We start from the raw sequence: 13,966 nt of genomic DNA, 5'->3' as shown, positions 1-13,966 counted from the left end.
TTCTTGGATAGTTGTTAGAGTAGTTATGTGCAGAAATGCTAAATTGCTTCCTCCTATTTTGCCATCTTGGCTCAGTCTCTCTAGGAGCTGATTTTTCTTAAACTAATAAAATATGCAAATCATTAGTAATCTTATTTTTTAAAAATGAAGAGGAAAACTGAATTTCCAACACCAAAAATGAAAAAGAATTCACAGCAAATGACAGAATAAAGGAATTTGGGACTATTGTGCTCATGTATGTGCCAATACAACTGATTACTTAAATTAAATGAATAAGTATTTTAAAGATATAAAGTACCTATATTAACAGAATAATCAATAGAGAAAAACCCTTATCTCAGAAAATGTCATTGAATAAGCTATAAATGAACTCCCAAATAAAAAAAATCTTCAGGACTAGGTGGGTTTTCAAGTGAATTCTATCAGACTTTCAAAGAATGATTGATTATAACATTAAATGAATTATTTGCAAGAATAGGGAAAGAAGAGATGTTAACAAATCCTTTAATGTAATGAATGTGGTCTTGATACCTAACCAAGGAGTGATAAAACAGAAAAAGAAAACTATATTATTTCTAATGAGCGTAATTGCTAAAATATTGAGTAAAATATTAACAAGGGGTTACAACAACATTGTAAAGAGAATATGCAAATTACTAGGTTGGATTTCCACAAGGAATGCAAGGTTAGTTTAATATTAGGAAAATTATCAGTGTAAAAGGCCATGTTAATAAAAACAATGGAAAACACATGAGAACCTCAAAAAATGCAAGAAAAGTATCTTCTTTTGTTAAAGATATTAACATAAAAATTTTTTAAATATGCTAAAAAAGTGTAGGAATAAGTCAATCATTCTACTTAAATGATATCTGTCTAAAACCAAGAGCTAGCATTATTTGTAGTACAGAAATGTCAGAGGACTTTCTAATAATGTCAGGGATAAGTCATCTCTATTATTTTACATAGTTCTAGAAATACTAGCTATAGCAATAAATCGAGAAAAACAAATAGAATAAATACAGGCAAAGAAGAAACAAAATCATTGCTTATTGGAATTAACAGTATCTTAGAGAGTCAATTAAAAATTAAATGAAATAAGTAATAAATAAGATAACAGTTTTATCACTAAGATCCAGCAAAAAGAAAAAGAAAAAGAATTTCCATTAAAAATAACTACAGAATGTAAAGTATTGGGGCAGCTAGGTGGCACAGTGGCTAGAGCACCGGCCCTGGAATCAGAAGGACCTGAGTTCAAATTTGGCCTCAGACACATAGTACTTCCTATCTGTGTGACTCTGGGCAAGTCACTTAACCCCAATTGCCTAACTTAAAAAAAAAAAGAATGTAAAGTATTTGGGAGTCTAGCTACCAGTATATAGCAATTATGAACACAGCTATAAAACACTCTTTCCAGAAATAAAGACAGGCCTGAATAATTGGAGAGATTTAACTGCTTATGACTTTAGCCATGCCAATATAATAAAAAATGACAGTACTAGCTAAATTAAAGATTCAGAGTCATGCAGATTAAAATACCAAGTGGCTACTTTGTAGGGCAAGAAAAGAGAGTTCAACTGGAGGGGCAGACAGTCAAGACACTCAAGGGGAATAATGAAAAAAGTGGGAATAAAGAGGGCCTTGTAATGTGTAATGTAAGATCTGAAACCATACTTAAAAGCAGTAATCATGAAAACTTTTTATTGCTGAAAAAAAATCATTCACTGGCACAGATTATATATCCAAGACTTAAGCAATTGTATTTCAAACATTGTGTTTGGAAAAAAAAAAACAACAACAGAATAGTTACTACAGTAAGGACTCACTTTTTAACAAAGACTGCTGAGGAAAGCCGGAAAGCAGTATGGCAGAAATTAGATTTAGATAAAAATTTCTAACCATATGCCACAATGAAGTCTAAATACTTATAAGACCTAGGAATATGAAAAGAGATACCTTCCACAACAACGAGGAGAGCAAGAGTTATTGACCAAACAGGTTCGTAGTAGATAAAATGGACAATTTTGATTACACAAAATTAAAAATTTTCTGCACAAATAAAACCAGTCACATTTAGACTTAAAGTGGAAGCAGTTACCTAGGGGAAAATCTTTGCAGCAAATGTTTCTGATATGGATCTGATATTCAAGATGTATGAGGAATTGATATAAATATTTAAGAAACAGAGCTATTACCTAGTTGATAAATGGTAAAAAGCATATAAATACACTTCTTAAAAGAATAGCAAGCAATGACTGTGAAAAAATTCTTCAAATATAACTATCAAACTAAAATAAATTCAAATTAAAACTATGAGGTCCAATTCACTCATCACATATTACAAAGCTCTCCTTATTCTAATCATCTTTCACACAGCCACCAAAATGATCCTTCTAAAGCATAGGTGTGACCATGTTTGACCACACTCCTACTTAATAAACTCCAGTGGTTCCCTATTACTTACAGGGTCAAATATAAAACCCTTTAGTTTCCTTTTAAAACCCTGCATAACTTGACCCCTTTCTACATTTCCAATTTTAATGCAATCTACTCCCCTTCCCTATACTCTTAAATTCCAGTGACACTGGCTTTCATGCTATTCCTTGCACATGACGATCTATCACCTGACTCTGTGGCCTTTCACTGGCTCTACCCCTGGCTGGAATGCTTTCCCTTTTCACTTGTTTCCTAACTTGCCACGCTTCCTTCAAGACCCAGCTAAAATTCTACTTATGCAAGAAGCCTTTCCTATACTCCTGTACTGCTGATGGGTTTTTTTTTTCAGGGATTACCTTCCATTTCCTCTGTGTGTGTGTGTGTGTGTGTGTGTGTGTGTGTGTGTGTGTGTGTAATGTACATGGTGTCTGTCCTATTAGAATGTAAGCTCTTTGAGGTCAGTGACCATTTTTTTGCCTAGCTTTGTATTCTGTGCTCTTAGCATCATGCCTGGCACTTAGTAATTGCTTAATAAATGCTATTAATTGATGGCTTAAGTGAAGATGGTTAAGAGTTCTTGTTTAGGGCTTACTCTCTCTGTCTCTGTCTTTTTTGGATTTAGGGTGCCCATAAATCTAGAGGCAGGAAGGACTAGGTATCTGATATAGTCCTTATTCACCTCTGGCTTCTCCCTCGACGTTTGGAAATATGTTGGAGATCTGACTAATAAAAACTTCTCTCTCAGGAGGTAGAAGATATACAGAAGTGAAAAGGAAAGTGAGAAGCAGCTGAGTGAGAGTAGACAAATAGTTTCTTATTAACCTTCTCCTCTTTCTTAGCACAGTGCATGGAAATGGTCCTGGATTTAGAGTAAGAGGTCCTGGGATCAAATCCCATTTCTTCTACTTGGTACTTATGTGACAGTGGCAAGTCACTCAATCCCTTTGGTCCTCAGTTTTCTCATTAGTAAAACAAAGACCTCATCTGATTCTAAATCTACAATTCTATGATACTAAATCCATGAGCAGTAATAGTCAAATCTCTCAGGTTGGAATAAGTATTAATCTTTTCAGCTAAAGGCAGTTCCATCTAGAGAAGCTTCTGTGGCAACAGTGGTTGCTATTTCAAGGCAGAGAGTGGTTTGGGGTGGGAAGGGAAAATAGTTGGGCAAATGTTTTTGTTTGGTTTCCTTCACATATATGAACTACCCTAGCTGGTCAAATGTGAATTGTAAAATAGAGCATTCAGCACAGCTGACCTGAAATCTAGCATAGCTACTTTGAATTAGTATTCTAATACTAATGTCACCTGTTTATTAGAAATTATACATATTGTTAATACTGTTTATAACCTCTGACATATTTTCATTAACCAATCTAATATAGACAATAAAACATGAACACCTAATTACATTATAATTTGTGCGATTTAAAAAAAACTTTTTTCTCCTCCCCAAAGAAATTTAATTGATCAGTTTATGATTCCAGTATCGCTTCTTTTCACTTTCTTGTCATGAACATCCTTGGGTTGAATTTAAATCTTTGTTTCCTTGTTTCAGCCTGTTCATCCTTGATTTAGCAAGAATAGTACGCTCTCTAAAGCTTCTCACTGTTTGCTTTAGGTATTGTGCTAATGCGTATGGCCATGTAATGAAGTAACCTTTACAAGCATAACTGATCCTTAATGCAGTTTGCTGCTTTTCTGTATCTCCCCTGTATGTAAAATACTTTATAACTGCAGTATGGTAAATTCCATTCTCTTGTTTGAAACTTTATTGCTGGAAGGCATCTATGTTGCTTGTTGAGGTAAGAATGATTCTGGTGTACACAAATAGCTACAGCTACTTTTCAAAGAAAAAAATGTTTCTTTTCCTTTGCCTTTGACACCTTTTCGTTTAAAATATGGTTTTGTTAAAATGTATCAACCCTCCTGCAAAAGTTTGGTTACGACTGTAAATAGTGTTTCCCCATGGTCTTACTTGGGAGTATTTTCCCTTTGAGCTAGAGGAAAAATAAGGGAAACAGTGGAATGTTGTTACTCTCAGTCGTTGGAAGAAAGCTCTTTGTTCCCTTGGAACAGACAGAAGCAGGGCGGGCATCTGGGTGTCAGGCTGTGACTGTTGCTATTGAGACAGTGTACTGGTTTACTTATTTATTCATTTATTCATTTATTTATTTATTTTTCTGTTTCTTTTCTAGGGATTTATTTGTGGCTTTTCAATAGCAACAGGTGCAGCAGCAAGACTAGTGTCAGGATACGACAGCTATGGAAATATATGTGGGCAGAAAAATGCAAAAGTGGAAAGAATACCTAACAGTGGCCTCGACCACACCCATCGGAAGTGAGTAAATGAATGTTCTGTGGTGAACATCAAAGCATTTTAATAGCTTTCGGAAGGCACATATTTGAGTTTCCTACTTTTATAGAATAAAGTATTCTTGTTAGCTACAACCTCCTTTTTGATTTTTAAAATATTGCTTTCTTTTACCTGAATAATTCCTCATTTTCAGTAAGGAAAAAATACATTTCTGGTTAAAATTAGCTGCTACAATTAAAATGTGCACATTTGTTTGGTTTTTTTTAATATGTGCACGTAGACTTGATGCTAGTAAATCTTTTGCTTATGCATGTACTCCTCCCATTTTCTCACCAATTGGCAGTTTTGATATTAGAATGAATGTGTAAAACTAGAGAACAAAGCATAACATTTTTCTTTCTTAGGTTATATTTGGACAGGGAAATAGAGAATGGAACTGTTGAGTTTTTAAATGTGTTAAAACAATGAGGATATCTTTAGGATTTTTTTGTTTGAAACCACTGTGTAAAACACCCCCCTTTTTTTTTTTTTTTTGGTGAGGCAGTTGAGGTTAAGTGACTTGGCCAAGGTCACACAGCTAGTAAGTGTCAAGTGGTGTCTGGTCTAAGACTGGATTTGAACTCAGGTTCTCCTGACTCCAGAGCTGGTGCTCTATCCATTGTGCCACCTAGCTGTCCCAGAATACCCATTTTGTAACATAGTTTTTAGCATTTTAAATTTGGTTTTCTCCCAATCACCTTGCAATTTTCATGAAACATTTTGAAACTGTTACTTAAACTAGATTTATTCATTTTCATAGTTTTAAGTTTAAGGGGTGTGTGTATGTGTGTGTGTATTGTTGTTGAATATGATTCATGTAGGCCATTTTCATGTTTGATACCACTGTATTTATTAATACGGAGGACTCAAGGTAATTAGCAGAAAATAGTTTTGAGATGGTAGAGTAAATTGAGTCCATTAGTGCTTTTACATAAGTGATGAATACAAACCAAATAGCCAATCAGGCATGAAAGAATGAAAAAACTGATTAATCAGGATTCTGTTTATTAATGCTGTTATTATAAAAATCGTTTGTGCTTCTTAAGAAACACAGTATATCTTGTTTATAACCAATACATGAAAATGGTGCGTGAGCCAAGTTCCCTGTTATGAAATATAATGCTCCTGGAATTTATGCGTATTTATGGAAATGAACAGTTATAATTTACTAATGAGTACTAAAATTTTTCACAAAGGTGGAGTAGTTTGGTCAAAACAAATGCATTTGACAACAGAAGTATAAAGAAGACCAATGAATTTGCTAATTCTTCTGTTAGTTTTTTGTGTGACTGTCATGCTTAGTACCTAAAGGATCAATGATTTCATCAGTGTGGGTATTTTCTTGACAAGTATTCCCTGACACCTTTGGAGCTGTAATTGAAAAAATTCATCACCTGCTATGCAACACCCAACCTTGGTGTGGTGATAAACCTCTTACAGTTTAAGTGGGCCAAGCCTTGGAAGACAGAGGGATCATTTTTTTCCCTGGGTTATATTTAAAGCCTTTCCCTTAGTTGGATCACTCAGAGGTTTTATTTCCTGGTACATCCTTTGAAGGGAATGAAGAACGTCCACAATAAAGAATTGCAGAAATTCTTTTTTTAAGCCTACTCTCCACAGTCCAGATCAATTTAAATGCATGAAAATTTTTTTTCTTATGGGTCTACCATAACTTGACTGTATGAAACATGGCTATCAGCAAGGCTACTGAGCTTTGTCACTTTTTGTATTTAAACTTCTGGTATTGAGTCTCTCCTCACGGTAACCTTTAATTATATGGAGTCAAATTTGAAATCTTGAAACTGTTAGTTTCAAATTATGAAATTTAAAGGGGGAAATGAAAACAGTAGCCTTTGGTACAAGAAATGAACAGATAGTGATCTCAGCATACTTGAGATGATTTGTTATTCTTCCTGGAAAAAGAAGCCTCAGTTAATAAAACCGATGTATGCAGTGCAGTCTACTTTGTATCATCTGCCTTAAAGGGTCCCGTTTAATTATATAAAAGTGAAAGAACATGTTGAATTGAGACAGTATCAACATTCTTTCATATCTACCGCCTTGGCTATCTCCATTCTTTTTTTTTGTGGTTTTTTTTTTTAATCTCCTTTCTTTTGACCATTATTTTTGGTTTCTCCCCAAAGGGTCAGTCCATTACTATTTTATCACCTCTGTTTATACTTCCCACTTTCTACAGTTTGTCTCCTTCCTTTGGCTTTCCATGAAATTATCCTGATAATCCCCAAATTTCTTTCTCCAGATATCCTATATCTTTAGCAATCTACCAGATATTTACATTTGTTTGTGCTTCTTTTACTTAAAACCCAGAATGCCTAAAGTTGATTCTTTGGACCCAATTGCCCATTTTTCCTCTTTCTGCCTTGGATTTCCCTATTCTGTTTTCTCAGACTTAAAACTTTGCAGTTATCTTTGATTCATTCATCTCTTTCATCTTTTTTTTTAATCCAGTCACCACACCCCATCAGTATTCCATTCTCTAGATTAGTCATTTTTTGGATTAATAATCTGTTATTTCAGCCTGCACCTTCTTTATGCAGATTATTGCTGTATTCTACTAGCAGGATTCCCTGTCTCCATAATACTCTATTCTTCTACAACAGAAAACACTTATTAAACATCTGTTGTGTGCAGAGCAAGTTGCAAGGGTGATTCAGAGTTTTGATGAGGCAGTCTTCTTTCTTGATGAAGAAAACCATTATTGTAGATTTTAATTTAAAAGGCTCCTTGTTTATCAGTCCAATTTTGACCTTTTTTGTTTCATTTGATATTTTTGACTTGGTGTAGTGTGTGTACTGGTTAATCAAGCAGTATAGAAAAATTACCCATAAAACTATATCAAATAGATAATCCTTAGCATGCAAATAGGTTGTGTTCTACTGAGAACCTGAGACTTGTTTTCCAAGAGAAATAGCCTTAAAATAATCTTAAAAGGCTACTAATTTCTGAGGCTAGCCTAGAAATCATTTTAACCTGTGGTAGAGCTAAACTGTAGTGGTAATATTGTGGAACCTAATCATCATTTTAAACATTGTTTTCATTAGAAAATGTGTTGAGTCCCAATTAGGGATACACGAGATATATTTTCTCTACCAAAAACTGATGAAGAAAGTACTTGTCATTAACCTGAAAAAAAAAAATCCCACTCCTGCTTCCTGTATCAGGTATGGCAGTGGGACTTAGGGCTTTGGCTTTCTAGGAGCGGTGAGGGTGGAAATCTGATGGTCTTGAAAGGGAAAGGGAAACTCCTGACATCTCAAGCTCCAAAGAGTCTCCAAGGAACGTTGGAAGTAGGGAGGTTTGGTCTTCTAATGCTGGAAGGATCTTTCTTACACCATCCTGCTGTTGGAGTCTGGGCATTCTGGGAATAGTTTCTGCTAATGGCTAAGATTCCTGTAGTAGCTGTTCCTATAGAGGCTCTGCCAAGAACAAGGAAAGTGATTTTTGCGCAGAGTTTTGAAATTAGTAATGACTGAGTATAGTAGGAGTTCCATCAGCAAGTATAGTTAGAAGTATGTACCTTCTGGTTACTATAGGTCTTGGCATAGTAGAATGTGAGAATTGGAGTTGAAGTCGGAAGAATTAAGTTTGAATCCTTTTAGTCACTTGGTAGCAAGTATCCCTAGGCAAGTAACTTAACATCTCTTAGCCTGGTTTTCCTTTTCTGTAAGATGGGGATAATATATCTGTAGCACTTAGCTGATAGTGGTATTGTGAAGATCAAATAAGATAAATGTATGTAAAGAACTTTGTAAAGTTTAAAGCACCATATAAATATCAGTTGTTCTTTGTGTTATCATCATCACCATCCCATAGCTTGCTACTTATATGCTTAATTAGCTAATGCCATAAAATCACTTGTTCCCCCTGACCTTTTGATATTTGCAGCCTATGAATTCTTATTCTTGGGTCTGTACCACCATTTTATGTTCTTTCTTTAGGGCAGGCCTTCATAACCTACTAGGATCCATCTTCCTTCCCCTCCCACTGCCCCCACCAAGGGTCAGTAAATAGATTTTAGGGAGTTACATAGGAAAAAAATTATATCTTTATTTTAACTAACTCTTGTAACTCAAATATAGAATTTCCTTCAGTTACTTAAAAACATATTATTATGAGAAAGGGTCTTTAGGCTTTACCAGAATGCCAGAGGGGGTTAATGACACAACAAAAAGGTTAGGAGCCCTTGCTGTAGGGCTTCTAAGGTGCCAATGGTGAATGTAGACATGTGGAACTTATTTTGTCCATAAGAAATTTAAGTGGTCCTCCACATTGCACAACAGTAAGACTAATTTACTGTTATCAGTTCCTTATATCATTTCTCATCTCCACTGTTCCAATCTTTTCTTCTCTTGTACCAGTTGTACTAACCTCTCACATCACAGGAAATGATTTAACCACTGACTTCACTGAGAAAATTGAGACCATCCATTTAAAATTCCCTTAACTCCCTTCCTCAACCCTTCCCCCCATTTTAGGACAGAGAACTTTTTTTAAAAGTATACTCACAATTCATAGTTATAGATTGCTTTAATGCTTACAGGGTATTTTTGGATCATTCTGTTCTTGACACTGAATGCCCTTCCCCTACATTGTACATTAAAAAAAAAAATCAGTCATCAGCTATCACAAACATCTCAAAACACAAAGAATTGGGAAGGTGACCATAAGAGAAACTCAGCTTCAACAACGTGCAGTGTTGTATTATTTTTTTAAAATATGCATATATACATATACACTTTTATGCACGTACTTTTTTTTTCCTGTTGTTAGGCAGTGAGGTTAAGTGACTTGCCCAGAGTCATACAGCTAGTAAGTGTTATGTGTCTGAGGCCAGATTTGAACTCAGGTCCTCCTGAATCCAGGTATGCACATACATTTAAATAAGTCTAACAAGTAATAAATTTTTGATCTCTGATCAAAATATAACCTCAGAAGTTTACTGTGTGACACTGAGCAAGTAACTTAACCTCTGCCTCCATTTCCTCAACTGTAAAATAGGGATCATATTAACTCCTACCTTACAGGTTTGTTGTAAGGCTCATGTGAGGTAATGTTTGTTAAACAGTGCACAGTAGTTAGCACATAGTAGGAGTTTAATAAATATTCTTCATTTCTCCTTCACTTCCTTTTATTTTATATCCCACTTATTTATTGAAGGTAATATTTCCGTTAATTTTAGTTGAACCTCTCAGATTCTTTAGGTAAACCATAATGTCCACAAATAGTAGTAAATTTGTTTTATCTTTGCCTATTCATATTCCTTGAATTACTTTTACTTTTCTTATTGCTGTTGCTAGCATTTCTAGAACTATATTAAAGAAAATGGTAACAACAGAGTCTGCTCTGTTTTATCCCTGATCTTACTGTAGAGTATTCTAGTATTTTTCCACTACAGATTACTTTAATATTTGCTTTTTCTTAGATATGGTTTACCATTTATTGGAAAGGTCCATTTATTCTTATGCTTTCTGTTTTTTTTAAATATATGAATTTTATGTTTTGTTGATTTTTTTTCCTACATCTATTGATGTCATCACAATTTAAAAATCATTTTGCTATTAAACTGGTCTATTATATACACATTTATATTTTTCCTAATCTTTAATCATCCCTGAATTCTTAGTATAAATCCAGCCTGCTCATAGTAGATAATATTTTGAATGTTCCTATAGCCTTGTTGTTATATTTTATTCAATATTTTGCATTAATATTCACCATATATTGATTTATGATTTTTCTTCTCTTACTTTCTTGTCTTAGTTCTTCTCTTATTTATCTGTCTTTGGTTAGGATATCAAAATCATATTTGTTTCACAAAAGAAATTTTATAGGATGTCTTCTTTTATATTTTCTAACAACTTACATAATTTGGAGTTAATTGTTATTTTTATATCTGCTAGAATTCACTTATAATCTATCTGGACCTGTATTGTTTTTCTTGGGAGTCCTTTTATGTCTTATTTCAACTTCTTGTTCTGAGATTATTTAATATGAGTTATTTAATTTATTTTTTCTAGTTCTTTTCATTTTTTTTCGTTTTTAAAGTTTCATGTATTTCTTTTAAGTTGTTGGTTTTACTCACCTGTAAATGGCCAAAGTGATTTTTTTAAAGGCAATTGGGTTTAAGTGACTTGCCCAGGGTCACACAGCTAGTAAGTGTCAAGTGTTTGGTCTGAGGACAGATTTGAACTCAGGTCATACTGAATTCAGGGCCGGTGCTCTATCTACTGCGCCACCTCGCTGCCCCCACAAAGTGATTTCTAACAATTTCTTTTCATCATTTATGATTTATCTTTTTTTTTTGGCTCTTGATAATGGTGATTTGGTTTCCCTCTTAAAAATCAACTTAGCTAATGATTTGTCCATTTTATTAGTCTTTTCAATTATCTAACTCGTAGCTTTATTTATTCATTATATTTTTGCATGTTTTAAATTACAGGACTGCTGTAGTTTCATGGGAAAATAAAAAGTGTAACAATGCTTGGTGGAAAACTCCCTTAATTCCTTAAAACCAAGATGAAGTTAACTTAGATTTATAGTTAAACTCCATTTCAGGTGTGTACATGATAATAAAACTAGGCTATATTTTAAAACTTTATTTGTCATAATAAATGAAAATAAATCATCTACTTATCAGTCCCAGACTCTTTTTTGCCTAACTCATTAGAAAGGTAACATTAAATGTTCAAAGGTTTTAAATTTGCCATTGAAATGTAAAATCTCTACAGTAACACTGAGTGTGCTGTCTAACAATATGTTGGCACATTAGCAGTTTGAATGATGATGATAATCAGGGTTGTCTTTGAAAAATCCAGCTGTTGAATATCATACTGGACAGTTATCTAAAACCTAAATGGGGTATTTGGTATTCACTAAACAGAATAAATCTAAGCATTCACAAAGCAGTTGTCATCCTAAGATTTTATTTTTGAGGTGTGTGTAGTTTTTCCACTGTAGTCCTTTTGTGATGCTTCCTCAGTAATGGAGGTGACCAAATTCTTGAAGGTGATGGCTATTCTCATATACCCTCCTAAACTGGAAAGGCGTCAGGTACAGCTCAGTAGCAGACTGTGTGTTGTTTGTTTGGAGACTGCCTAAGCACATCATCATACACTTGGCCATCAGATGGTGGTCATTTTTTTTTTCAGCCTCAGCCATTGAGAATAGGTGCCTACAAAGGAAAAGAGTTGTTGCTTTCTACATCAGTGGAGAAAGTATCCACCAGTAAATTCCTGATCTTAAGTATTACATTGGTTTATGTATTGGTTCTGTTTTTTAGAACCTAACAAAATTAATAATTGAATTCTTTCATGTTGTAGTTCTTCAAATATTTTGAGACACCTATGAAGTCATTCCCCAAGTCTTTACTTCTCCAGACTAAACATCTCTAGTTCCTTCAAACATTTCTCTTATCTCATCTCTTACATCTTTTTATGCCCCTCAGAATCCACCCTCTACATATGCTTTGCCTTGTCAGTATCTTTTGGTGCATGTCATCCATAATTGAACAGGCAAGTCTCATCACATTGCTGTTGACTCACTAAGCTTGTAGTTAACTAAATAATGTATTTTTCACAGGAATGACAATCTAGCTGTACTTCTTCCATCCTGTAATTATATAGCTGATCTTTTTAAAATTCATTGCAAAATTTTACATGTAGCAATTTTGTTTTTGCTTATTTAGTTTGGGGAGGCAATATGATACAACAGAGAAGAATGTTGGACTTGGTGTCAAGAGACTCCAGGGTTAAATCTTGCCTCAGATAGTAATTGGTATATCATCACTTGGTGATTCAGAGTCTTGGGACCCTAAGTATAAAATTGGAGAATCATTGATCTAATGATCAGAGTTGTTAGAAAGAAAATGCTTTGTAAGCCTTAAAACACTGTGGGCGAAGAGTTGTTACTATTTTGTTTCCCTAACTAGGAAATGCCATCTTTCCTTCTTACATGCATGTCAACATCCTAATAATCCTTCAAAGCAATGGTCAAACTCTCACCTCCTATTTTATTCACCCACTACTCTTATCCTTCTCAGAATTTCTAATAGACCTATGGCCATCCATGTTGTGCCAGGTTTTGTATTTTTGAATCTTTTTTTAATATTTTCTACCCAAGTAGATTGTTAATTCCTTAAGGACAAGGACTATGCCTTATATTTTTTTACATCCTTTATAAAACCATACAGAGTTCTTAGTACATTGTAGGAACTTAGTAAATTTTTTTTTATGTATTTCACTGTGAAGTAAAGTAAAATGTGCGAATTCACTAGGACTTTGGTTGAGTCATTTAGTTTCTCTCTGGCCTGAGATTCTGTATCTATGAAAATGAAGAACCTGATACCTAAATCAGGGAGAATGAAAACGGAAAGAAAACTAGAGTCTCACATTCATAATGAATGATGAAAGGGCAGCTAGGTGGCGTAGTGGCTAGAGCACTGGCCCTGAAGTCAGGAGGACCTGAGTTCAAATCCGACCTCAGACCAAACGCTTGATACTTACTAGCTGTGTGACCCTGGGCAAGTTACTTAACCCCAATTGCCTGGAAAAAAAAAAAAGTAAAAAATATTAAAAAAAATTAAAAGGGGCAGCTAGGTGGCGCAGTGGTTAAAGCTCTGGCCTTGGAGTCAGGAGGACCTGAGTTCAAATGCGGTCTCAGACACATGACACACTTACTAGCTGTGTGACTCTGGGCAAGTCACTTAACCCCCATTGCCCAACCAAAGAAAAAACAAAAGAAAAAAAAATCATAATGAATGATGACATAAAAGTTTTAAATAAAATATAAGCAAATAGACTAAAGCAAAATATCAGAATGATTATACACTATGATCAGGTTGGATTTATACCAGAAATGCAAGGTTTGTTTAATGTTATAAAAACTACAAACATAATAGATCATATTAATGAAAAGAACAATAAAAATCATGTGATTATATTAATAGATGAAGAAAAAGCTTTTGATAAAATATAATATCTATTTGTTAATTTTTTTAAAACATAGGAAAAAACGGACTTTTCCTTAACATGGTAAGTACTATCTGTCTTAAACCAACAGCCAGCATTATATGTAAGAAGATAAGTTAGCAACCTTTCCATTAAGATCAGGAATAAAGCAAGCATATCCATTATCACCACTATTATTTGATATACTTAG

The 13,966-nt window shown here is 34.2% G+C and overlaps 1 protein-coding gene across 2 annotated transcripts in view; it reads left to right on the top strand.

The window, feature by feature from the left end:
• Positions 1-13,966, top strand: part of SLC44A1 (solute carrier family 44 member 1) — a 213,510-nt gene that overhangs the window by 90,920 nt on the left and 108,624 nt on the right. For both annotated transcript variants that reach the window (XM_020995459.2, XM_020995458.2), the window contains exon 3: positions 4,632-4,774. In XM_020995459.2, the coding sequence (XP_020851118.1) occupies positions 4,632-4,774 (143 nt within the window). The remainder of the gene's footprint in view (positions 1-4,631; positions 4,775-13,966) is intronic.

The sequence above is a fragment of the Phascolarctos cinereus genome, unplaced genomic scaffold, assembly GCF_003287225.1.
Source record: "Phascolarctos cinereus isolate Bilbo 61053 unplaced genomic scaffold, phaCin_HiC Scaffold_4;HRSCAF=312, whole genome shotgun sequence".
NCBI classification, from domain to species: domain Eukaryota; kingdom Metazoa; phylum Chordata; class Mammalia; order Diprotodontia; family Phascolarctidae; genus Phascolarctos; species Phascolarctos cinereus.
This window is presented reverse-complemented; position numbering and strand designations above follow the sequence as displayed.